The sequence below is a fragment of the Ambystoma mexicanum genome, chromosome 6q (assembly GCF_040938575.1).
Source record: "Ambystoma mexicanum isolate Mex_15411 chromosome 6q, UKY_AmexF1_1, whole genome shotgun sequence".
NCBI classification, from domain to species: Eukaryota; Metazoa; Chordata; class Amphibia; order Caudata; family Ambystomatidae; genus Ambystoma; species Ambystoma mexicanum.
The window spans coordinates 262,566,117-262,593,852 of NC_090937.1; the positions used below are offsets into that span (position 1 = coordinate 262,566,117).

At 49.3% G+C, this 27,736-nt stretch overlaps 1 protein-coding gene across 1 annotated transcript in view; it reads right to left on the reverse strand.

Moving 5' to 3' along the window:
• Nucleotides 1–9,147, reverse strand: part of ENPEP (glutamyl aminopeptidase) — a 441,170-nt gene extending 432,023 nt beyond the window's left edge. Inside the window, exon 1 of the mRNA XM_069630729.1 lies at nt 8,260–9,147. Within this exon, the coding sequence (XP_069486830.1) occupies nt 8,260–8,957 (698 nt within the window). The 5' untranslated portion in view covers nt 8,958–9,147. The remainder of the gene's footprint in view (nt 1–8,259) is intronic.
• Nucleotides 9,148–27,736: the final 18,589 nt, after the last annotated feature.

Consider the following 27,736-nt stretch of genomic DNA (forward strand, 5'->3'; position numbering starts at 1 on the left):
CATAATGCAAATGTTATGAGCAAAAGCGATTTCGCCTACGTTTTACTCCTCGCTTTCCCAACACATACTTGAATGAGGAAAATTGCACGGAGGTGACCTTTTGTCCAAAATTGCACATAGAGGCCGCCCCTTTCGTGACATTGACTTGGAGGCCGAACATGACGCCCACTGTGGATAACAAGTTTGATATGGCCTTGCAATGCTACCATTTGTATAGCATTTAAAACTATTCTGCCTTTGGACTCCTGTCCACAGACGCTCGCATGGTAAATACGATGCATAATACTGTTCCGTGTTATATAGTAAAGGGGCGTTTGTCCCCCCAACTTTCATGGCACTTCATTTTGTCCCCATTAATTTGGCTGGGGTACCTTTTCTGCAGATGTCATGTCCCCCCCAACCAGGGTCGGACTGGCCCTTTCGGTCTTTCGGCCCGTGGCCGAACGACTTTGGGGTCCCCTGGGGCCGGTTTTCCGGCAGCCACCTCTGGGCCGTTTTTTTTTTTTTTTATTGGCAGGCCCCCGGGCCCGGCCTAGTGTGTGTGTGTGCGCTGCAGTGCGCTGAGCCGCGTCGCGAGTATTCGCGGGCCGCGGCCAAGTCAGATGGAGATGGGGGGGGGTGAGTGAGCCGCCTGGGCTGGGTGAGCCAGCCAGTCAGTGAGGCAGGGCATGGAGGCAGGAGCCAGGAGGGGGAGGCGCCGCGCGCCGGCGGCACACTATCTGAGTGAGAGTCTGCACAATCATCATAGCAAGGTAACACTAGTCACTAGATGTTACCTTGCTTTGATGATTGCATCTGCATCATGCATGCATCATAATTTATGATGCATGCAGATAGATGCAGATGCATGTGCATAATTCATTCACAGCGTCGCGTCGGTGGGCCTGGGCCACCACCAGGCCGGCGGCTGTGCCGCCAGTGCCACTTCAGGGGGCCGGTGTGCCTGCCGTGTGTGTGCTCACCAGCTCACGAGCCTCTGGCCTGCGGCTGCGGCGGCCAGAGAGAACGACTTGTTTAATCTGTGGGAGGGAGGCAGGCTGAAGCAATTGCAAACACACACCAAAGCAATTGTAACACCTGCCTCCCTCCCCTCCGAGTCCTCCTGACCCTGGGGGGTTGGAGCCTCCAGCCTGCCTGCAGGGCTGACTGAGGGCTCTGCTGAGCTGGGGCCGGCACTGTAAGAACACAGTGACACATTTCACACTTGCTTTCAACTTTGCTGCAGGAAGTAAGTAACACTTCTTTGCAAAGTTGAAAGCAACTGTCTTCAACTTGTGCCTGGGGGCTGGGCTGGGTCCCGGGGCCGACGGCGCAGTGGACGAATAAGTTGAATAACTGGACCCAATGAAAATTCGGCTGGGCAGGCAGTGCCTGCCCACCCAATTTGCCGCCAAATCGCCAATGCATACATTATGCTGCTGGCTGCTGCTATATGAGCCCCAACCCAAGCACGCACCGTCTGCAGTGGACCTCGAGACCGACAGTACCAGTGCCCACAGCCCACACAGGACAGGAGGACCACAAGGCAGCACTGAGGCGGCCAGCAGACAGTGGAGTGCCCAGTGCCAGTGCCGGCCACACAGCCCACAGACAGCAGCCCAGCCAACAGCCAGCCAGTCAGTGAGGTAAGGAGTGGAGTGGGACTACTGTGAGCAACGTAAACATTAGGGCAGAGCCTGAGGAAAAACATGCATAACAAGTGCCTGTGTCTCAGCCACACCGTCCCTTTTCAGGGGATTTCCCTGCCATGCCATGCAATGGGAGTGTGCCTGGGGTGAGGGTGCATGCAGGTCTGCTGTGCCCACAGTGCCAGTGATGCGCACACACACTCGCACATCCCGCTCAGACCCATCCCTCATTACCCTCGTGCCACTGAACTCATTGGAATGGCTCCTTTCTCATTTTCTGAGCCTCTGGGCGCTATGTTGAAGCACGCCAAAGGGGTGTTCACTGGGCACTGTAAATGTGCCCCATGCCATGTGAGTGTGCCTGGGGTGGGGGTTCAGGTCTGCAGCTGTATGCCACAGTGGCAGTGATGCGCAGTGCGCAGCGCTCACACTGCTGGCTACACTGAGCAACTGCTAAGGTGAGAGGCACTGCTGCTGCCCACTTGCTGCCTCTGACCTCTGATCCTGGGCTTACCGTGCAGGTCTGCTGTGCCAGTGATGCGCACACGCACGGCACATCCCGCTCAGACCCATCCCTCATTACCCTCGTGAGTCCGAGTTGCCAGCTATAGCATACCGTGTCCTCGCAGTGATGCGTGGCGCATGAGCCAAACTGAAATTGCACTGTCACCAAAAAGGAAGAGCGCGAAATGCCCCCTCGCCCCCCCACCCACCGCACAGCCCTCACTTGGAGCAATACAAACGGAGCAGGGGATGAATACTACCCCCACCCCCCAGCCCCACCCGAGCCCTTCCTGGCACATATGCATTAATTTCGCGGTTTATTTTCCCTGGGGGTGGGCAGGGGGCGGGCGTCGATTGGCACCTACCCATGGGTTGGTGACTTTTTCTTTGAAAATGATGCATTGATTTTTTTTTTCCGATTTCCTGCGGTGGTATTTTCACCCAATGTTATTTTTTATGTAATTAGAGGGTGGGGGCCAAACCCGGGGCAGAGAAAAGGAGTAGGGGGCTCCTTTGGCGCGAGGCTGCAGCGAAGAAGCAGGGTTCGAGTTTCTGAGCAGGAAGGGGGTGGGGGTTGAATTATTAATGCACTTTGCAAGCGGCGAGAGTAGTTGGTGGCGAGAAGTGTCCATTCCAGGCTGCTGCAGAAAAGGGGGGAAGAGGGGAGCTTTTGTATTTTCGCACCTTCTGCCGGGGAAATAAAGGAGGGGGCTGGGGGGAGTACCTGCCCGCTTCTCTTTTTTTCCCTCGTTCTTTCTGGAGGGAGGGGTAGCAAGGAATTGAGGGAGCGAGAGCGAGGTAGCTTGCGAGGGAGGGGAGACCGTCGTTCCCAGAGCAGAGAGAGGTAGCGATCGAGAAGGGAGACCCGGGCATCCTGCGCCCCCTTTCTGCTGTCAAGGATTGTGGATTTTTTTAGGGGAAGAGAGGGGAAGGGGGAGGGAGGGTCGGGGCGGGGGGGCCTCCAGGTTTGGTTCCTGCGGATTGCTAGGCAAGGCAAGGCATAGAAAAGTGGAGGGGGAGGAATCGGCTGCTTATTTGGGGGGTTGATGCTGAGACCCCCCTCGGCTCCCGAAACCCCCTTTGGATGTCCATGAGCTCCAACACAATGATCTTCATGATACTGGCCCGTGCCACGGTCCCACGGAACTCATTGGCTCCTTTCTCATTGTCTGAGCCTCTGGGCACTATGTTGCCGCATGCCAAAGGGGTGTTCACTACTGGGCACTGTAAATGTGCCCCATGCCATGTGAGTCAGTGAGTGTGCCTGGGGTGGGGGTGCAGAGGCACTAGTGCTGCCCACTTCTGCTGCCTCTGAACCTCTGATCCTGGGCTTACCATGCAGGTCTGCTGTGCCAGTGATGCGCACACGCACTCGCACATCCCGCTCTGACCCATCTCTCATTACCCTCGTGCCACGGAACTCATTGGCTCTTTTCTCATTTTCTGAGCTTCTGGGCGCTATGTTGCCGCCGCATGCCAAAGGGGTGTTCACTGGGCACTGTAAATGTGCCCCATGCCATGTGAGTGTGCCTGGGGTGGGGGTGCAGAGGCACTGCTGCTGCCCACTTCTGCTGCCTCTGATCCTCTGATCCTGGGTTTACCGTGCAGGTCTGCTGTGCCAGTGATGCGCACACGCACTCAGCACTCGCACATCCCGCTCAGACCCATCCCTCATTACCCTCGTGCCACGGAGATTAATGCATAATAGCGGCCTCCGGTTTGGACAGAGAATCAAAGCAATTGGAGAACCAATTCAAAACTTCCAACATGTTGGTCAATGGTCAGTTGCCAATCCCTGCCAAAATGGCACTCTACCACAGCTGCTATAGGCCACTAGCACTCCCTAAAAGATGTGCATCTACGCCATTTAATAATTATTAAATACTGATGTGCGTTATGACAGACAGTGAAGCCCTCTGCAGAAAGGCAGCTAACCTCTCTGTGGCACCAAAGGCAAACGTTATCATGCGATCACATGGATCCCATTAACTCAGTACAACAAGATATAACACAGGTTTCTGATTGGCTTATGAATCCCAAATGCAGGAATGATGTGATGCACCCCCGCTTGAGCAGCTTGTACTGCCCCAGTGTGGTGTGTTCTGCGGCTGCATCTGCTTGCTGGGTGCCACTGTGCCAGCTCCAACTTATTTTTCAAACACATTGCAACGCATAGCACCCAGATCTATAGCTTAATATTTAGCCTGGGATTCACAAACCTTTAGTCACCATTCCATTATATGTGTAGGCGTAAGCGACGCATTCCTTTTAATGGTGCACAACGTTACCTTGAAGTGCCGGATGGGGCTCCCCCAGACCCTTGGGCTCGCCCCATATTCTGAGCCCCCCTTTCTCAAACCCTTTCCTTCCCTCGCTTCACGCGTGTATACCTTCTGTAGACAGTAGACCCCTGCAGCCTGACACGAGGTGGTACCTCTGCCCCAGGGGCTCTCCCCGACACCGGAGCCCTCCTTTCCTCCTTGTTCCCTTCCCCCTCTCTCTCTATTACCCTCTCACCGAACAAATGAGTCGAATCTTCCCGAGTCCGGTAATTCCCCAGTCCTGGTCCCAATTCCAGCTCAAGTCTTTCCATCTTTCCTTCTTCTTTGACCGAAGGCTTTCTGTCCATTTGTTTTAAAATGTTCAATATTCTTCCTTTTCTCTCTTCAAATGTTACTCAGTTTCCTCTGCACACCTGCCTTTTATAGTTTCCATCGTCTTTTAATTTCTCTCTCTTCAGACTCACCTTTTTTTGTCCTTAACCTATCTTGCAAACTTCTGTTTCCGTTTATTTTTCGACTTTTACCTTCTCTTTTGTGTTAATATTTATCCATTTCAAACTATTGTCCTACCCTGCTAAGTCACCAAGTGTTTGTTTCTGATTTCATTTTCCTTTCATTGTGTATATCCCTACTCCATAGTCCAAACTTATTTTTCTTTAGACCCCACCCTTACCGTACACTTCCTCTGCCTGCATACACCCACTCTCTTTTTGCCTCCTGCCTGAGTACCAAAAGCATACCTGTGTTCTTCCCCAGCCCTCACCAGGGCCCATCAATCGCTCTTTTTGCATTTGTTTGCCCCTCTAGAACTTACCTTCCTCCCCAGGCTGCATCTCAGGTTCTGCCCTTATTGGCCTGCCTTGGCCCAGCCGACCTCCCCAGGCTCCATCTCTCTTGCTGCCCTGGTTGGTCTCTCGTGCCCCAGCCCACCTCCCCAGGCTCCATCTCTCTTGCTGCCCTTGTTGGCCTCTCTTGCTCCAGCCCACCTCGCAGGCTCCATCTCTCCTCCTGCCCTGGTTGGTCTCCCGTGCCCCAGCCCACCTCCACAGGCTCCATCTCTGTCCCTGCCCTTGTTGGCCTCTCTTTCTCCAGCCCACCTCCCCAGGCTGCCTCTGTGTTCCTGCCCTTGTTGGTCTCTCTCGTGCCCCAGGCTCCATCTCTGTGCACCTCAAATGTTGTGTATGTTTGTGTGTGTCCAGCATGGACTCCGCTATGTTTACACTCTGTTTCCATCATGAGACAAGCCGTTTCTGTAATTCTGCGCCACATTGTAAGTTTGGCGTATCAACTATGGTAATACCGCTCAACTGAATTCTTCTTACTGCATGCGGCTACGATAATACTACAACTGATTTAGGGTTGGTGCCAAGTACAAGTTATTGCCCGCTTTTGAGGCCAATTAAACTGCATTGGGGACATGTGGTAATACTGCATGGGGCAAGACCTCCATTGAAGATGAGGCAACAAGCAGGCAGCATATGCATGGGCTGCAAAGGCCATTATCGTGTGTTTCAGCAAGATAGGCGCTACTCTGGAATGCCACCTGTTACCACCATACTTATAGTGAGGATGACAGTGGCAGACTGGCCCATAAGGAACTTGGGAACACTCCAGAGGGGCCTATGCCTCTGAGGACCTGTCTGGGGCTGATCCAGTTACAAGCTTCATTTTTCCACCATCCGACAGGTATGTCATAATGTTTTCACTGGTCTATTGCAAGACTGAGCTCAGCTGTTCTTGGTGAGGGCAGCAGTCAGAATTAGGTGTCACAGCCATGGGCCAATGTATTGCCCTACTGCCATGCTGTCATGCTTAGTCTCCCTACCTTTACGCATTCAGTTTCCAGTGTTACATGCCTTTCGAAACGGAGCCTATAGTATGGACATTGTGAGCTAAGGGGGGTGGGGTGGGGCTGGGCATGTTGAAGGCTATAGCTTTTAATAGTTCCGGTGATGAGTGCGAGGAGTTTGAGTTGTAAAAGCTACTGGACGTGAGCAGTAGCTCGCTGTCCCTGTTACTGGAAATGGTGTTACCTTGCGCTATCTATTGCCTGACATATGTGGGAATTCGCTCCTCTACCTGTTACTAAATGGGTACATCAACGGTCACAGAGAATGATCAGGAGCGATTGTGTTTGAGCTGGCTTTACCAGAGCTGGGAGCAAGCTGTACCAGTTATGCTGTACGGCCCCTTGGGCATCAGAGCTGGTTGTATTTGTTACTGGGCAATGTGGGCATGAGCGAAATGTAACCGTATCCGTTTTGGAAGCTGGCTGTACCTGTTCATTGGCATGAATAGTTAGGTAAAGAGTATTGCATGCTGCTACATTGTTCTCCTTGATAGAGATGGATTGTGGACCTGCCCATGGTAAAACATGACTTTTTTTCTGTGGGGAGGGGTTGCAACTGGGGGAAAAGATGAGAGAAAAAGTGTCAGTACTGAAAAGTCAGTTGAGCTGGGAGCAGCCTCGGACTGGCCTGTAGGACAATAGGCCCAGGGCCAAACAAAAACACAAAATGCTGGTGTGGGACCGTTTTTTTGGCCAAAGTGGGACCCTTATTGGCCCATGTGGGCCAGTTTGATGAGTTAATTCACACTGCGACTAGTAGTTTTGACCAGTGTTGCTGAATAAATATTCTTTAAAATATACAATTTGCATGTCACTTTATCAAAAAAGCTCCCCCCGGGTACTATTCAAACAGTATCACAAAAGGAATGAAAAGCCATTTGCAAGTACGGGCCACTTTTTCTTTGGTGCCTGAGACAATTGCATGGCCCAGTCTGACCCCGGTTGATAGCTAGCCTTTGTTGCTGACTGTGGGCAGTTCGGAAGCACCCCACAGTGTCTTTGTCGAGGGCATAGGGGCATTGGTATCCCGAAAGGGGCCAGGGATAGGCGGTGATGTGTAAGTTGGTTGTAGAGGCGCTGTCTGGAGGGAGGGGTCTGATGTTACTCTGTGAGATGCAGTAGTTGTTCTTCGAAGAGTGTGATTGGACGTGAATTGTTGGGGCACACAATTAAAATAGGGTGCCAAGAGCAAAAACCACTGGCACATCCATTACACCAGGGCAACAAATTCATACAAGCCCACAGAACTGTATGCAAAGTAATGTTATTTTATGAGTTGTGTTGTAATGTAACAGACACATGAAGCCTCCATATGTAGCATTTTCTGACCTCTCCCTAAACCTCATTCCGGTTTCCCTACCCACCTCCCCATCTATCCAACCATCGTCACCCCCACCCTCCTTCCCTGCTGGGGTTGCGGAGCCCTGTATAAGCATTGACTTGCAGCAGGTCCCAAAACCGCAGTGGGGGTGGTTGGTTCATGACACTCCTGTGCCTCGGAGCTGTGGACCTCAATATGTAGCATTTTCTGTAAAAGTCATGAATTGACGTGATTCACGGATGATGGTTTGAGGGCAACTTTTTTTGAGGCGAGGGGTGGGCCACTTTTTTGAGGCGAGGGGTGGGCCACTTTTTCGAGGGGTGGGCCACTTTTTTGAGGCGAGGGGTGGGCCACTTTTTTTGTTGTTGTCCGGGCCTATTTCTTGTCCCAGTCCGACCCTGCCCCCAACATTTTCAGCAAAGTTACTCCACTGAGTGCAGTCTCAAGCATGTGGCCACCTCGCAGTTCGCAAGTTTGGATCCAGCACCTAGGCCAACACCTTACATTGTACAATAATAGCACGTGTTTGAACGGCTTTTACAATGAAGAGGGCAATGGAAAGAAGCGCTCTGTAAGGACACACGTCATTATGATGTACCTATCATATATACACAGACACATAATGCATCAAACAAAAGATACACTTTGCTTTCGACTTTTGTATGAAAAGCTTACTTGGTGACTCCGTCTTCTTCGTAGGAGGTCATATAAAAACCAACCAGCGATCCGTTGAGCCGACCTGCGAAGTGGAGCGTGAGCACGTAGAGGTGCTTGTCCCCGGTGACCGCCAGCTCCTCCGCCGCCTGCACTACCACATACTCGTGCTTGCTGTACTGGAAGCACTCCGTCACCCGGATGGGCCGCTCCACCCCGCCAGCCTGTTCCTGGCTGAGAGTGGGTATCTCGGTGAGCCGTGTCTCGCGCAGGTGCAGCCACACGTGCCCGGTGGCCTTGGTGAGCCTCAGCCAGATGCGTACCATCCCCGTGTAGGTTTGCTCCGCCATTAGCGGGCGCATCTCCAGAGTGTAATGCTTCGGTTCGATATAGTCTGGCAATCGGAAGTCTTTCCAGTTGCCACTGTGGTCTTCCTTGGCCTGGCAGACTGGAGTAGAGACACTAGGGGTAGTGGCGCTTGGCGGGGCTGTGGCGGTGGAAGTTCCCGCCGTTGTGCTTTGCGCAGGTGGTTTTGACGGGGCAGCGGTGGTTGCGCTTGGAGTCACGGCCGGGCAGGGCCCTGGTTGGGTCAGCCCGACCCCCAGTCCCACTGCTAGACCCACAGCCGCCACCGCCGCGCAGATGATAGCTACGTGCTTGCCCCTGATGCAGTATCTTTTGGTGTTCCAGTCATCGTCTGTGATCTGCATCCTCTCCATGGCCGGTGCTGAGCGGAGAGCGGCGGCCCTGGACGCCAACGGGAGCTACTCCGCACGTTGTGGGTTTCCGAGAGTGCCGCTGCAGTGCGAAGTTGGTGAGTAGTGCCTTTCTGCTCCCACCCGGCCCCTCTCTCGCTCCCTCCCTCCTTCACTCCTGCTTGTTGATGTTGCCAGCAGCTGCCGAGGAGTGTTATCCCGACTGAAAGACTAGATTGTGATAACTAACTCCCCTTTAAATCCCTTGACGTCCATCAACCCCCCTACGCTCGAACTCAGGGCAAAGTTAAATATAAAGCAGTGTTGTGTTAATCAGCAATTCAGGGGCGGTCACGTGCTGAGCAGTGTCAGCAACTTCAAGGCAGGGAGAGGAGGCCATAAAGTGAAGGCGTTGCGGAGAGCGGCCGTCCAACATACACTTATCTCGATGACCCTGTCATTTCTGTATTAGTAACATGGATACATTCGATAAGGTGGCAAGGAACATTGTACTGTATTGCTCAATGTGAACAAAAAAACCCTGTGCAATGCAGCCTCTGTTTTAAATAGGATTGGACATACATAACAATACAATCTATGGGCACTCATTACCAATGCTTCACCCTATCTATTAAAAAGTAGAAACTTCCAAGAACACAGATTAACACATCATAGACCCAGGGGCCCGGTCTGGGATGGTGATCCCCCAACCCTGATTCCTGGAACTGTGCAAAGTGTATTTTTGCAGTGCATAGTTCCTTTTGTACTGCAAACATTACTTTGCACATACTTTTCATTAGGGGTTGAGTGTCAAATGTCCATATTTATTGCGTGCTGTGAAAATAGCTGCTGTCCTTATCGCATTCAGAGCTATCACTTTATGGACCTCGACAGCCCGAGGAGTGACGCAGGCCTGCAGTCATGCGAACTTGTGCAGTCCGGTTGGACGTCTGACTCAAGCAGTAACGCCTGGGGCTCTGCACCACATTACATGATAATAGGTACCTGTTCAGAGTTGACGCCACATCGTGGCGCTGCACAGTGCCCTGTACTGCGGCGCCAAGGCCGCTACAGCTCCACAGATGCTTTGGACGTGTGGATGCAAGCGGTTAAGCTCGGAGCGAAGAACTCCAGAGGAGGGGTGCCAACAGGGTGGGACTAAGGCATAACATTGGTCCGTGCACAAATGGAAAAGTGGCATTTTGCTTCTTTTGTGAAATACTGTTTGAGTAGCATCCAGTGCAGGAGTTTTTTGAACGAAATGTTTATTTTAGTTTTTTTTTATTTACTATACTAAATCCAAAAGGTTTATTTTTTTGCAAAACATAGCATTGCCACGATGCCCTAAATGCAAGGAAAACATAGCAAATTGCATACCAGGTCATTACGATAGCACAGTTGGGGTGGCCTCATGATCACAGGACACTTTTAATTATGGTGTTAAGAGCACCAGGAACCATGGGTTGCCGCACCCTCCATCTCTGTAACCGGTGCAGTATCAGCCAGATGGTGAAAACTTGTAAACAGGCCCGTGCTCGTGGTGCCTATTATGTCTGTCCAGAGAGAATTGTTGTAGTTTTCACTCATTCGGCGCGTGTGCGGTTTATTTTGCTGGGATTTACCCCATTGCCTTCTCGGCACCTGCATCATGCAATTCCACAAGGTTTGTGATTTTCATTTCTTCCAATCTTTCATTTTCTCGAATTCATCGATTGATGACATAACAGGTGGTGCCGACACGTGTTTCGACCTAACAGGTCTTTTTCTAGGCTACCATTTATTATTGTTAATACACAAGGATTGGATATATATTTGGTGACAATATAGTTCCCAGTTCGGGCATTCACCATTCATGATTGTGTTGATATCGTGTGACATTTGTGTTGTGGACACATTATGTGTGGGTGATTCCCAGTGATATTGGTGTATATACATTTTCATAATAATTTGCAGATTAGTTCATACATTTTACAACAAAAGACAATTTTCAATACATAGTATTTAGTACAAGTTTAAGGAGAGAAAAGAAAAGATTTCCGTAAGTTTGGTTGGACATGGCCCTAAGTGGTTTGGAGTATTAGGCAATGCTTAAGTCAGTAGTATTACGTTTGACCTGGTAGGTTTAAGGTGGGATTGTCTTGGGTCCTGCTTGTTGTGGGCAGGTCAGTTCGTTACTGGGTAATTTGATTGGCAAGGGCTCGGTCCGCCCAATTGCACGGTTGCTAGAGGTCAATACCTAAGGAAAGGAAATGTTGTACACTATTGTAAATAGTTTGTGCCCTTTGACTGAACTGATGGCCATAGAGTGAAGACATGATTCCGTGTTTCAGTTTATTTCTAGTATCAGATGTGACCATTGTGCGTTTCCGACGGTGGTGATGTGCCCAATTGAGGTTCGGTTGTCAAGGCAAATGGTATAATGGTATAATAAGGGCACTGGTGCCCTGGGACCCTTCCCTCACTCGCCTTGGGCGGCTGCCGTGGGAAGGGCCTTTGTGCTTAACATGAGGATCGTGTATATAATATACTTAAACTGACCTATTTGATGATGGTGGGCGTCTGGCTGCGTGTCAGGTTGGTCTATACCCCTGTGTGTTCCAAACATTAGTGCGCTGCTTCGTGCCTACATTGGTTGATTGGCGTATAGCATTTTTGACAGTGACTCTCATATTAGTTGTGGATTGGCCGTGGTATACATACGGCGTTGGGGTGAGTGTTCCATTCTTGTGGTATGGTGCCTGGTGCCCCTTCCTGCCAAGTGCCCCAAGGGGTGGCAAGTGTAGGAAGGGTGCCAGGTGCTGTTAGCAGTTGGCGCGGACGTTCAGGTTGAATCTGTGCAGGAGGCTGCACTGGTGTGCGTTTGCGTTCGGTCCGGTTCGTGGAGGGAGGTGCCGTGGGTATCTAAATCCCTGCCTACCCACTGCCTCTTAGTTGATTAAAAGAGTGCCACTGTGGCGTGACGAAGTTCCCCGTGGTGGTCAGTGACAACGGAGTCCCAAAATAGGTGTTGACTACGTTACGTGATGCACTAAAGTTTACATAGAGGTGAAGCTAGATTTGGCAAAAACTATATTGTCACCAAATATATATCCAATCCTTATGTATTAAAAATAATAAATGGTAGCCTAGAAAAAAACCTGTTAGGTCGAAACATGTGGCGGCACCACCTGTTATGTCATCAATTGATGAATTCAAGAAAATAAAAGATTGGAAGAAATGAAAATCACAAACCTTGTGGAATTGCATGATTCAGGTGCCGAGAAGGCAATGGGGTAAATCCCAGCATAATAAACCGCACACGCGCCGAATGAGTGAAAACTACAACAATTCTCACTTTTAATTATGAGGTGTTTTATTGGCACAATGCAACAATGCATAGGACTGGCTGTACTCACGTCCACTGTCCTCAGGAACCAGGGCATTTAGCTTCACTGTGCTAATGGTTCAGTCTCTGCTGCAGTCTCTTAACATATTTACATAAGCTCCCACGAGGCCTCGCATGGCAACCATGGAATTACACTCTATTTAACTGGACAACTCAAGGGGGGTTTTCTGGCATCTGAAGGCTTCAGACCTCGCTTCAGGGGAAGTACCGGGGCACGTCCATAGTCCTCTCCATCCGCTACGCGTCTGATGAGTTCTTACTTCCATGAGCGCCTCGCGCGCGTGATCTTGCGAGACTCGAGGTCCGAGGACTGGTGGTATCGAGTCCTCACATACCTCCTTTCGTTAGAACAGCCTTGTTCTACTCCATTATGAAGTCTCTGTATTGGTTTGGCCTTCTCTTTTCTCATTGGGGTCGGTTCTCGGTAGTCGCTGCTTTGGGGCTCGGAATGTTCATGCCCGATGTGTCCTCTGAGCCATGAGCAGCTGGAGTCTTTTCTTTGTGTTGATCGATTGCTGAGGGTGTGGGGCTCATCATGACTCTCTCACCCTGGCTTGCGTCTTCCCTCTCCTCTGTTCCTGTCAGCTCTGTGCTGTCAACTGATTTCCACGATTCGTTGGTATCTCTGACTCCCATGGATGCTCGGCTTGCCGGCATTTTCTTCTTGTATAGGTAACTCTTTCTAGAGTCCACCTTTTCCCATTGCGAGTATAGACATGCTTGGTGCCTTTCTGAGTAACTTCAATGGCCTGGCTATACCTAGAGCTGGTTGTGGTATCTTTGTGGGGCAGCCGTATTTTTACAAAATCCTCTTCATTGACTTCTGTACGCTTCGCTTTCATTACATACTTGTTCTTCTGTATTCTCCACACTATTTCTCTCATGTCGGTGTTCTTATCCTGCCTGACTTTGTGTAGTCATGGAGGTACCAGGGTGGATGCAACCCTTCTCCCTCTCAACATTTGGAACTTCGAGACATCCATGATGGCATTGGGGGTCAGCCGGTGGGCATCCACAGCCTCTTTGACTGTTTTATAGGGGTTCATTCATGCTAAACTCGCTAGTTGTAGGGCTCCTTTGCCAAAAAGATTTGCTCCTTCCACCAGCCCATCGACTTGGGCATGGTAGAGACTCGCCCTTAATTGCTGAATGTCGTGCTTCTTGAGGAAACGTTCCATATCTCTCAAGACTAACTGGACGCTGTTGTCCATCACAATTTACTTGGGCAAACCTTCTCTTTGGATAACTAAATGGAGCATGTTGATGACAGTGATGGTGGTAATGTCTGGTACAAACTCTACCCCCACCCACTTGAACAGATTATCCACCATGACCACCCCATATATGTGGTCGATTGACATGCCATCCAAGGAGCCTATAAAGTCCAGCCCTAATTTGTGCCATACTCCCGAGGGGATTTCTGTGAGAATCATGGGTACTTGCCTTACTTTTAGTCTTTTGTCACTGTTGGCGCACTTGTGACACTTCCTGATCGTGGTAATTATTTCCTGATCCATGCCCGGCCACCAGTAGGCACTCTGCAGCATGTCATGTTATACCCAGGTGACCCGCATGGGCTCTGCATAATATGGCTTTCTGCATACCTCTGGGGGAAATTATCTGATCTCCCATCATCACCATGCCGTCTATCTCTACAAACTCCTCGTTAACCTTCCAGAACGGGCATAGACCTTCCGGGATCACCCTTTCAAAAGGCCAGCAATTATGAACCCATTCCGCTACTCTGCTCAGGGAATCATCTTGTTTCATTTCTTCCTTCCAGTGAGACTCGCTAATTTCCATGAACTCTTGGTTCCTTAGGTCCCCGATGGATGCCACAATGCATTTATCCTCAAGGAATGCGGTGCCTGGGGTTTTGTGATCTAGTAGTCTGGACATACAGTCCGCCTGGGCATTCCTCCAGCCAGCGATGTGCGTGATTTCATATGTCTATTTTTGTATTTTCACTGCGATTCTTGCCCGTCGTGGCGGTGCCGTTTTCGTCTCTTCCGGACTCAGCATATGCACTAGGGGCTTATGGTTGGTGACCAGCCGAAACTTGGTGCCCCACGCATATGACCTGTAATATTCCTCAGCTCAGGCAGATGCAAGCATCTTTCTCGACTGTGGAGTAATTCTTCTCAGATTCAGAGAGCACTTTGGACACAAAGGCAACAATGTTTTCTGTGTCTCCCCTCTTTTGGGTGAGTGTCACCCCAATCCCATAGGTACTGGCATCCGTTGTTGCGTACATTTCCCATTCCGGGTTGAAAGGTTTCAGGCATGGGGAATGCAGGATCCTTCTCTTGACTTCATTGAAGTCTGTCACTTGCTGTGTGTCCCATGCATACTCCATGCCTTTCCTCAGAAGCTCCCTCAACAGGGAAGTTGTTTCAGAGAATCTGGTTACAAATGTGGCATAGTTCTCCACGAGTTCCAAGAATGATCAAAGTTAATCTTTTGAGGTCGGGGCTGGGGCCTCGACAATGGCTTGTAGGAGGTATTTGTACGGGCCCCTTCATTCGAGATCCGGTAGCCCGAGTACTCCACTTCATGTGCTCCAAACATGCATTTTTCATTGTACAAGCGGACTCATGAATCTTGGATTTTGTTGAGAACTTGTCTTAGCACCACATCATGTGTCTTCATGTCCTCGGCATACACCAGGATATCGTCCTGGAGATACGACACATTATTGATGCCATGGAGCAAGGAGTTCATCATTCTCTGGAACGCTGGCGCAGCCAACGACAACCTGAACGGCATGTATGTATATTGGTATGTGCTGAACAGCATGATGAATGCTGTGAGGGGACGTGATGTTTTATGTAAATCAATATGATGGTAGGCATCTTGCATAACCAGCATGGAAAAGATTTTCACCTCTTTCATCATCAGAATTATTTAATGGATGCTTGGCAAGGGAAAACTGTCTGTAACCACCTCCATGATGAGGTTGTGCAGGTCTATGCACACCCTTAAGTCATTTGACAATCTCTTCTTGATGAGGACAACAGGACTTAGGGATTCTGAGGACTTTACAGTTTAAGTTGTGCCCTCCTCGACTATCTTGCACAGTTGAGACTCTAATGCTGATCTTGCTGTTGCTGGGACAGGTCTGACTTTTTGCTTTACTGTATGGCATGCGGCTTCAGCCAAATCATTGGAACGTAGTTCTTTATCTTAACTGGTGCTTCAGAGAACAATGTAGGAAAATCATTGCATACATTCGACTCTCGTCCTGTGGAGACCAACAGCACTTGGTCCTTGGGTGCTGGGGGACAACCAAATACTCAATTTAAGCTGATCGTCCCATCCCAGCACTGTGGGACCTTCAACTGAAAGGTATACTTTCGTCATGGTGTGTCTGTCCTTGAACTCAAACTTGGCCTTGATATACCCTAAAAGGCCCACTGTGGCTCCCCCAAAGACTGTGGGTCTGTGCCTGGTGCTTCTGATCTCTACCAAGTTGCGCCACACCATATTATTGTAGGTTTGTATGGGTAGGATTGTCAAATCAGACCCCAATTCCATTACCCGTGTTTCATTGCCGTCCACTTTTACAATGCAATGGAATTTTTCCCTCCTGGCGCGGGTCGAGTTCACCATGACCACTGTGGGTCTGTCATCTACTTCCGCCTCATTGCTTGTGCCTATGTCACCCTCTATATCCACCACTTTCGTTTCTCTACATGTACAGGCAGCAGCAATGTGGCCAATTCTCCTACACTTGGAGCACTCCTGTTCCTTGCGGGGCAGCATTTGTCACTGGCTAAGTGCCAGGTATTGGCCCACCTGTAGCTTTTCCGGGTCTCTTTCCATCTAAGGCTTCTCTCTTTGGTAGAGTCTCGAAGCTGTTTGTCCCAGCGTCCCCTCCATTGGACACCACCATTTCAGGGGCTGGCAGGGATGCCCCCATCTCCTTGCACCTTGCACCTGCTTGATGTCTCCTTCTCAGCTCTTGCTATCTGGATTGCCTTGTCCAGGTCTAGCTCCTGCTCTTGGATGAATTTGTCCTGAACTTTCTGGGAATTGGTAGGCATGACCAACATGTCACATATGACCTGCTCCGCATTTCCCCCAAATCTGAATAGATCCGCCAGCTCTCTCATGAGGGTGATGTAGTCATTAACTGGCTCACTATTTTCTTGCTTCCTCGTGTAAAATTGTAGCCTGTGTAGAACCATGTTTTCCTTGTTAGAGAAGCGATTTATGATGCAGCAAACTGCCTCTTTGTACACATCATCTCCATCACCCACAGCGGGCTCAGTGTTTAAGCACGCAAAGATGTGTTGTCCTTCAACACCCATGGTGTTGAGCAGCATGGCTTTCTTCCTGGCAGCTGAATAGCGAGTACCTCCTAAAGCCTCCAAGTAAGTTGTAAATAACGGCTCCCACTGTTGCCAGGGAATAGCATGCCTGCCTGGGGACTGGAGAAAAGCAGGAGGTGGCGTGGTGCCTTGTGTCAAGATGTGCGTCCCTAGGGCGCTGCGTACCTGTGTTTCCTGTAGGCTTGCGTGCCGGGGTCGCCAGGACGTTGCTTGTAGAACGAAAGATGAGAGGGTAACGCCAGGAACCGGCCCAGGTCCCGTCCTGATTGCAGGATTGAAAATGGGTCCGATTCCTGACGCCACGGGTGAACACTTCCCTGGATTTACGTGGCGCCAGAACAGTGCGAGCACTGAACAGGGAAGGCCGGTAGATGTAGACTGCGAGCTTGAGTGCGTTGCTGTGATTCTGCAGAATCCTTCTTGAAGATGTTGAAAGAAGCCAGCCGGGACTGTAGTATGGCAGAAGAGGCAGACGGCAAGTAGGACCGAACAAAGGCACCAGAGGCACTGGCACCCAGCACAAGGCAGAGGAGTATTCAGGTAAGGAAGGTGGTCAGGTAGGAGAGGGATAGGAGGTAAGGAGGAATAATGAAGGGACCGGAGGGACCAGGCCAGGACCGGACAATACCCAACCCAAGAGAGCAGACCCCCAACCAAGGAACCTAACCACCAGGGTAAGGGAAGGCCGGCACACAGGAAGGAAACAAGGGAGGCAAGCGAGGAGACCAAGGAAGAACAAGGATTTCCAGAAGCGAGCGGGAGGTCAGGACCAAACCGCGTTGAGACGCGGCGAGTTCAGATCCGGAAGCCCCTTTATAGTGATTCGGCACGGAAGCGAGGCTTGACCCGCAATCCGAGTCGGCGCATGCGCGGAATCACGGTATTCGTGGGAACGAGGCTTGGACCACAAGCCCGTTCCCTGTCGCTTCCGCGTATGCACACATGCACCCCAACTCGCCCGAAGCGGGCCCGCACCCCAAATGAGCGATGAGCTCGGAGAATGCGCCCACGACCAAGGCGAAACTGCGGGTACAGCCGCCAGGCATCACCCCGCCCACGAGGACACGGCCGATCCCGATCCCGGGTGAGTGTCCTAACACCATGCCCCCTCCCAGAAAGACCCGGGGCCCCCGGTCTACAAGGATGGCGTAAATAGAACTCACGCACCAAACGGGGAGCATGGACATTCCCAACAGGTTCCCAAGTGCGGTCACAAACCGAATACCCCTCCCAATCCACCAGGAACTGCAATTGACCCCGATGGAAACGAGAATCACAGATTTCTCGGACCTCATATTCAGGTACACCCTGCACCTCAATGGCCGCAGGACGAGAGCCCGAGCGCCCATAGGGGTCCTCCAGGTGAGGCTTAAACAAGGAGACATGAAACACAGGATGCACCCGCCAGGATGGGGGTAAATCCAGTTTGAATGCCACCGGGGAAATCCGTCTAGTAATCCGGAAGGGTCCTAGGAAACGGGGAGCAAATTTCGTAGGTAAGTTGCGAACAGGTAAGTTCTTGGAAGAAAGCCACACCTTCCCACCAACCTTGAATATAGGTTCCGGGGTACGCCTCCTATCTGCCTGGACCTTCATGTCCTCACGTGCCTTAACCAGGGTACCAGTCGCCTGGGCATGCAGTCTTCGGATCTCTTGAATCAGCTGATCAGCAGCGGGAACCGTGCTTGGTCGTACAGGAACAAACGGAAAAAGTCTAGGACTGAGTCCATAGGTACAAAGAAAGGGGCTTACTCCTGTTGCAGAATGAATCGAGTTGTTGTAAGCTACCTCAGCAAAGTCCAGTTGCAATGCCCAGTTGGTCTGAGAGGCGTTGGAGAAACAGCGCAGATATTGTTCCAACGTCTGATTGGTCCTCTCCGGCTGTCCGTTGGACTGTGGATGATAGCCGGAACTAAGTGCTCGATGTATGCCCAGGTGATGACACAGTTGTTTCCAAAAGGATGATATGAACTGGGAACCGTGGTCCGAGATGATCTTATCAGGTAGTCCATGTAACCGGTAAATGTTGTGCAGAAATGCTCGGGCCATGGAACTCGCAGAGGGAACTTTAACAAAAGGGATAAAATGAGCCATCTTGGAAAAACAGTCAACTACTACCATAATGCATGTGAAGCCCTCGGAAGGTGGTAGTTCCACTATGAAATCAGTAGCTATGGTGTGCCAAGGATAGGGCGGTGTCTCGATGGGTTGGAGTAGACTGAGTGGTTTCCTTCTGGGTATCTTTACTTGTGCACATACTGGACAGCATTCCACGTATTGTTTAACTTGTTTGGCCAATCCTGGCCACCAAAACTGTCGGGCGACAAGTTCTTGTGTAGCACGTATGCCCCGATGACCCCCGATCTTCGAATCGTGAAAAGCATGCAAAATGGCATTCCGAAGAGTGTCGGTGGGTGCATACAATTTCCCACTGAAGTAGAGCAATCCCTCGTTCTCACTAACTTGGGGCAATTTCAATAGTTCCGTTCTGTAAGGGTCTGCCAATGTTTCCTGTAAGAACGTATCCAGGCAATGAGACACTGAAAACAAGAAATGTTCTGGGGATAGCAATAACTGGTTCTGGCTGTCTTGCTTGATGTCTTCCAAGGAGCGAGACAACGCGTCTGCTTTCAGATTCTGAGCATTTGGTATGTAAGTGATCGTGAAATCATAATGAGAAAAGAAAAACGCCCAACGGGCCTGGCGGGAATTGTGACATTGAAGAGATCGTAGATAATGTAGATTTCTATGGTCGGTACGGACCTCAACAGGAAATTGGCCTCCCAAAAGATGATGGCGCCATTCTTCAAAAGCCAATTTGATGGCTAAAAGTTCCTTCTCGATCACGGAATAATTCCGTTCGCTCGACGTTAGTTTTCGGGAAAAATAAGCCACTGGGAATTCAACATCCGACTGCGGGTCCTTCTGCAGCAGAACTGATCCAACGGCGAAATTCGACGCATCTGCTTCCACAATGAATGGTCTACTTTGGTCGGGATGATGTGAGATGGGAGAGGTGCTGAAGGCGTCTTTGAGACGTTCAAACGCATTGGTGGCTTCCTCATTCCACACAAACAACGTCTTACTGCTGGTTAAACTGGTTAAAGGTGCTGTGAGATTGGAAAAACCTGGTATAAAGCGCCTATAGAAATTGGCGAATCCAAGGAATCGCTGAAGGGCCTTCACATCATTAGGTCGTTTCCATTCTTGAATAGCCCGTGACTTAGTTGGGTCCATCTGTATGCCAGAACGGCAAATCACGTACCCAAGGAACTCAATCTTGTCTTGATTGAAGAGACATTTCTCAATCTTGGCGTACAAGTGGTTCTGACGTAAAGGGTTGAGAACTTCTTTGACATGTATGATGTGTTCCTTCTCATTCTTTGAGAAAATCAGTATATCATCTAGGTATACCCACACTGATATTCCGAATAAATCCAAAAATATGTCATCCATTAAACGCTGAAAAACGGCTGGGGCATTGCATAGTCCGAAAGGCATTACACGATATTCATAGTGCCCTAAGGGTGTCTTAAAAGCCGTCTTCCACTCGTCACCAGTCTTGATTCGTACCAGATGATATGCCCCTCTTAAGTCCAACTTAGTAAATATACAGGCAGAGTGCAAGGATTCCAGGATATCACGTATTAGAGGCAATGGATATCTATCCTTCCGAGTAAGTTCGTTTAACTGCCGATAGTCCACACAGGGACGTAACGTACCCTCCTTTTTCTTGACGAAAAACAGCGGAAATCCCACAGGAGACTTGGAAGGGGTGATATACTGTTTCTGAAGGCAGTCGTTGAGATATTCTTGTAAGGCTGTTCTTCCTTGTGGGGATAAGGAATACACTCGTCCATGTGGAATCACAGATTCTGGCAACAGATCTATGGCACAGTCAAAACTTCTATGAGGAGGCAGGGGTATGTCCCTAGGTTCCGAAAACACAGAGGAATAATCCGCATATTCAGAAGGTATGGTAGACAACAGGCATACACTAGATGTTCCATTCACCTCTGTCTGCGTGGCAATTGTAGATATCCCAACTGATAACCTTGCGGAGGAACAATCCAGCAAACAACGATCCGAATTAAAGGTCAATGTGCGGGTTACCCAATTAACCTTAGGGTTGTGGTACAACAACCAGGGTAAACCCAACACGATCGGATAAGATGGTGACTTAATCACATCCAAAGATATGTTTTCCAGATGTTCATTGATCCGCAACTGCAGAACTCCGGTGTGATGTTAAATGGGACCAAAAGACAAAGGTGTACCATCAATGACCTCAATCGGTGTAGCTTGCCTTTTCTTAAGTAGAGGGATCTGGTTCTTATTGACGAACTCAACATCGATATAGTTGCCAGATGCACCACAATCTAGAAGACCCATGATTTCAGTTGACTTATCCTGCCACAGTACTTTAATTCGGAGTACCAAAAGGGCTGCGGGAGACATGGGCAGTAAGATCCCATCGGTATCCGGAAGGGCTGGTGTGAACGGTAGGCCTGTCATTGCCTTCCTTATACCTGACAGGCCTACTAGTTTTCCGACTTCCTGAGTGGTCGTAACTGACAAGTACCCAGATAGTGCCCGGAGGCACCGCAATATAGGCACAAATTCAAGTCCCTTCGACGTTTCCTCTCTTTCGCGGACAAAGGTCCTCTGAGTGCCCCCAATTGCATGGGTTCCGGACCCGTTTCTGCTGTACTTGAAGTGCCAGTAGGTGATGGAAAAGACCTGGGGTACGGCTTCTCCAACCGACGTCTTTCCCCCTTCCGCTCAGCCAAACGGTGATCGATTCGTAGGACCTGTTCCTGAAGTACATGTAAAGTATCCGGTTCTGGTATATGAAGAAGTTCGTCCTTGTACTCCTCTCTCAGACCTCGCCGAAAAAGCGTCTTCTGTGTTACTTCTGGCCATTGAGAATCCGCCGCCAATTGACGGAACCGACCAATGTATGAGATCAGATCACTTGAACCCTGCTTTAAATCCATCAATTGGTTTTGTGCTGTGGCGGCCAAGTTAGGTGACTGGAATACTTCCAGAAACACTTTCTCGAAGGCGGCAAAATCACCCAGTATTGGACTGTTTGCTGACACCAAAGGAGCTGCCCATGCAAGCGCATTTCCAGTTAGATTCCCTAGAATATACCCAATCTTGGCCTTCTCGTCGGTGAAATGGGAAGCCCGGAACAAAAAATGGATCCTGCAATGGTTACAAAATTCGGCCACTCTTCTAGAATCCCCGTCGAACTTCATGGGTGTCGTCTGTGCCATGGCAGAATCAGCCTGGGTTGTGGTGCTAGTCCTATGCACCACCATCTGACGTAAAGTCTCGTTTTCTAGACGAAGTGCTGTCATTTCAGCCCTTAAAGACCTGATTTCGTCCCTCAGATCAGAGGTTTCCTCCATCTCTGGGTCTGAATTGGAGGTTAGGCGTCTCAATCTGTCAAGATGTGCGTCCCTAGGGCGCTGCGTACCTGTGTTTCCTGTAGGCTTGCGTGCCGGGGTCGCCAGGACGTTGCTTGTAGAACGAAAGATGAGAGGGTAACGCCAGGAACCGGCCCAGGTCCCGTCCTGATTGCAGGATTGAAAATGGGTCCGATTCCTGACGCCATGGGTGAACACTTCCCTGGATTTACGTGGCGCCAGAACAGTGCGAGCACTGAACAGGGAAGGCCGGTAGATGTAGACTGCGAGCTTGAGTGCGTTGCTGTGATTCTGCAGAATCCTTCTTGAAGATGTTGAAAGAAGCCAGCCGGGACTGTAGTATGGCAGAAGAGGCAGACGGCAAGTAGGACCGAACAAAGGCACCGGAGGCACTGGCACCCAGCACAAGGCAGAGGAGTATTCAGGTAAGGAAGGTGGTCAGGCAGGAGAGGGATAGGAGGTAAGGAGGAATAATGAAGGGACCGGAGGGACCAGGCCAGGACCGGACAATACCCAACCCAAGAGAGCAGACCCCCAACCAAGTAACCTAACCACCAGGGTAAGGGAAGGCCGGCACACAGGAAGGAAACAAGGGAGGCAAGCGAGGAGACCAAGGAAGAACAAGGATTTCCAGAAGCGAGCGGGAGGTCAGGACCAAACCGCGTTGAGACGCGGCGAGTTCAGATCCAGAAGCCCCTTTATAGTGATTCGGCACGGAAGCGAGGCTTGACCCACAATCCGAGTCGGCGCATGCGCGGAATCACGGTATTCGTGGGAACGAGGCTTGGACCACAAGCCCGTTCCCTGTCGCTTCCGCGTATGCACGCATGCACCCCAACTCGCCCGAAGCGGGCCCGCACCCCAAATGAGCGATGAGCTCGGAGAATGCGCCCACGACCAAGGCGAAACCGCGGGTACAGCCGCCAGGCATCACCCCGCCCACGAGGACACGGCCGATCCCGATCCCGGGTGAGTGTCCTAACACCTTGCATGGTCGCTGTGTGGGTGGGTCTCTGGTCCTCATTGCCAATTATGTGGTGGCTTAATGATCACAGGACAATTAGATAGTCATTAGGTGTTTTATTGGCACCATGCAACAATACAGAGGACCTCCCACAAAGCTCTCCATAGCAGCCATGGAATTACGCTCTTTTTTAACTGGGCAACTCGAAGGTGGTGGTCTGTCTTCTGAAGCCTTCAGGCTTTGCTTCAGGAGAATTGTCGGTGCATGTCCGTCACCCTCTCCATCTGCTCTGCGTCTGGTGAGTTCTTCCTTCCATCCGCACTTTGCGCGCGTGATCTCGTGAGAATCGGTGGCCCGAGTTCTCGCGGGATGGAGTCCTCACAACAATGTTCCAGGTTTTTGCTTCAAACCGCTCATCAATTATGTGCTAATTTATGCTATATTGCTATTATCAAGCTGCTCCTTATTCTAATGTCACTAAGTGTAATTTTAATATACTGCCAATACTTAGTCAGGTTATATATGAGTGGAATACCCTTCTCATCCAAAAAACACAGAGAGTCTGCACAAAAGAATTCTTATTTTTCCATCCGCCAATGAGGCTCTGTGTCTAAGTTGCGAAGTGGCCGGGCATGCCCAGAGTAAACGTTTGGCAGTTTCAATTTCATCAGAACTGCAGAGCCTGCACATATGGTAAACTTGAGGCAATGCCAGTCTCGGTCCAATTTTTCCGAGGGTTACTGCAAGGTTGAACTTTAGTCTCAGGTAGTCCATGCGAATGTAAGAAATTTCTTTTTGCAAATTGTGCATTTCAAAAACGATTTGCTCAGTAACATTGGTCTAAACGACTAGCTGCACAGTAAAGTAGCTCTTCGAATGTGCTCCTTTCAGCCAAAGAACTGGCCCACTTTGACTGAAAATAGTGGGCCTCAATTTAGAGCATTGCCCTATTGTCCTACAGGCCGGTCCGAGCCTATTTGCCAGAACGGGACAGTGGACGTGTATGCTAAAGAAAAGACTCTTGAGGATTTTGCAGTAGAACAAGAGACTAGAGACAGGGTTCTGTGTGGCGAGAATTGAGAGATTAGTGTATGTTTTTAAAGTAATTGCCTGAGATATTGAAGCAGGGTGGGCAGAAGCATCTGAGCAGTCATTGGTTGAAGACCTGAGATAGGTATTTTGACATGAGAGTGGAGAGATGTTTGACAGTGTGGGGTGTGAATGGGAAAGAGGGAACCCAGCAAGAGTTGGGTGAGAGAAGGCTGGAGATGAGTATGCTTGAGATGGTGCGAAGAGTAAAGAGGGTAGAGTGGGGGCGCACGTAGGAAATGATGGAACATGTGGGAAACATAGAATGTGAGGATGGAGTTTAACTATTCTTTGATGTTTAGAATTTTAGAGGAGAAAAAAGGGTGTCAAGTTTTAAACTGTTGTCCTGTATAGAGTGCAGTGTCTGTGAATTAGAAGGGACTGGAGGGCTCTGGAACATTTACGAGAGGGAGGAATTCAAAACAAAACTACATCAATATGGTGGCATGACCGTGGGTAGACTTGAGGGCATTGAGAGTCAGTGCATCACCTGATGAGTTATGCACTGCAGGTTTTGATGATTTAGGCATATGCATTTATGTGCAGTAAGAACTAAGGGGGTGACTTCATATGGCGTGGGGGTTTCAGGTTAAAATGGTTTAGAAGGGCAAGGATAGTAGCAATAATTTAAAAACTGAAGTTTGTATGATTGAAGAATTAGGGCTTCATAACACTTGCACACAACACCTCATAAGATACTGTTCTGCACAGAGGGCATAGCCCTCCACGGGCCTTGTATTTTGGTTGAGCCACAGGAGCGAATGGGAAGAGGTGGTCAAGATGCACCCTCATTGTTTATTTTTAGATCTGCATTAATTCTCAGGCGAGGATGTGTGTGCTCATGGTCACCCCATTCTGACCATTAAGCAGCCTAATCCTTCTGAACAGGAATATCCTATGGTACCTCGACCTAAACTACACATATTTATTTTCAGGTCCCCTGCTACACCCCATGCTCTCAGCATACCCTAATGTAATTCTTCATCAGCCCACCAGCACCCCTACCACAGTCTGCATTGAAGAAGTCTCCCACATTAACACCCTGAAGAACACAATTCTCATAGCTGTTTTATTCTTCCTGTGATAAATCCTAAGGAGTCCTTACAAAAACCCTACCTAAAGTCTACTCTCAGGTGGCCAGAGGGAGGCAGATGCTTCCTGATCCTGACCCTGGTGGCAGTGTTAGCTGGGAGGCTCACCTGGGAGGAGAAGGGCCCCAGGGAAACAGGAGGACGTCCTGGGATGAAACACAGTATTTGACTACCATCAGGAAAGGGATATCATTAATGCCAGTAGATGTAATGGCATGTTGCCAAAGAGACCAGGTATACTCTAAAGTTAATTATAACCTGTGTGAGTGAAGACAAAGGTAACTGGTCACGTTTTAAGGATGAAAAAAGCTCTTACAAAATTAATAACCCTCCCAGAAATAGGAAATCTTACAAGTCTCAGGAAATGCTTGCAGAAAGTTCTTTAAAAATGACCAATCTGAAATTGGAAAAACCCCAATCCTCTTTACAAAACAAAAACACCTTTTTTTATCCTTGTGATATATGCTTAAGGAGAAAAAGAAACTTGTTGGGGAAAATATTATCAAACTAACTAACTTTTGTGATAGGGACCTCAAGTCCCAGAATTCAGATACTGGGACAAAGAAGAGGGCTGCAGAGGCACAGTGTTGCAGACTGCAGCTCATTGGGATTAGTGTCCCACACCTGAGGATGGCTGGCAGGCATAAAATGTCCTCTCAGGTGCAGGCCATTAGATGTAGATCAACGAGGAAGAAGGCGAGGTGGCCAGAGAAGCAGCAGGAGAGCAGAAGTAGTATTAGTAGTGAGTGGAGCAGTTTTACACTCTCCACAAAGCAGCAGAAGAAATCGCTGATGAAGCAGGACACCAGGACCAGAGCTCCAAGAGAAGCTGATGTCAGTGCTGAGAGTGGTGGGTGGTCTGGAGATTTCGGCTGCAGAGGTTGTGCAGCTGAAAGCACACCTAATTAAGCATTTGCGGTACGCAGGCGAGCAACGAGACACTGGGGAGATTCCTGCTGCAGAGGTTGCATAGCTGAAGGCACTCTTGCTGGTGATTTTTCCCCAACATGCAGCATTCACCCATAGCAGGTGAGCACCAGAGAGGTGGGAGAGATGCAATGGTTCTAAGACGTGGGAGGCTGTGTAGACGAAGTTGCTGGGCCACCCCATAGAAGTGAACGAGACGAAATGGGAGCAGCAAGGTACACGGACATGGACACAACCGGTGAGTTCACTGTTGAGTTGTGACCCCGGATTGCTGTCTGGTTACTCGTTGCCTGAGCCCAGACTCACTATTGAAGACAGAACTAATGTAAAACAGATTACTCACTGTAACATATACCAGGCTAATATAAACCAAAGAAGTTGGCAGACAGAGACACCAAAGGAGTGGATTGCTATATAGTGGGTGATAAGAGCAGTCAACCACACGAAGGTGCAATATGTAAAGAAGGGAACCCAAGCCATCATTGCCACTGATGCAATTGACAGAGGCAATTGACAGACAACCAGGGTTGCCTAAATCAAGAGAATATAATTGAATATAACAAAGTGTGTGAGGAAGATTGCCCAGATGTAGAGAATGTTTTAAACCCACATTGCCATAGGCAAAGAAGTTTGAAACACAGAAGTGTTATAATCAGCAGTAGGGTAATAATACTAAGGTGGAACAAGATTGGCAGGAGGGCTACCCTTCTGCTACAAGAGGTTCATAACTAAGTAAGCATTGCCTGTGTTGCATGTGGTAAATATTAGGTTTAACAAATAGCACCAGTGTGATTCTTGTGTCCCCTGAGCAGAATCCGAAATCTAATGTTGTTAAGCAGAAGACATTGTTAAAACATTTGAAGTTGACCCTTAATGCAGAAGAACTTAGAAGTAGTAGTTGGACCGGGCAAGGGAGTATGCCAGGTCTTGGAACTTTGTGCAAATTGGTTCTGTTCAGGCAGGAGAGTATACCCATACAGTGGAATACAGTGGTTCATCTGCGCTGGCAGGAGAGTATTCCATATTGAGAGCATTGATAACCAACGGTTCTGTTCTGGCAAGAATATACTGGAGCAAAGTGTTCCAGAAGGAGTAAACCTGGCATGAGAGTAAACCAGGTAAAAGCTCATAAAGTACAGTGATGGGGTAAAGCTTATGATGAAGTTGAAGTGGCGCCAATATATCACAACAATGACATCTGTTTTGAAGCTAATGACATTTTTTAATATTATGCCTGTTTTGATAAAGCAGTATTGAAGTTCAAGCAGTGCCAAAACATCCTGACAAAGAAACCTTTTTGACGCTATTCATTGTTGATGACAAGAAGCTGTCTCAAGACCTTGAATACAAGTAGACAGAGGAAAGTATTGTTAACAATTGTGAACTATCCTTGGAATCAAGTTGCAACGTTGTGTTGTCATGTTGGATTAGGGAAATAAGTGAAGTGGAACTTTCTGTTATGATACAGGATTTCCTAAACTTTTTCAACATTTAAAGAAAGGCCTGCTTGAATTGGGGGAAGGGGAATTCACCCAGGTTATCAGAAGAAACATCTATTGTATTGTGATCTATATTACTTTGTTT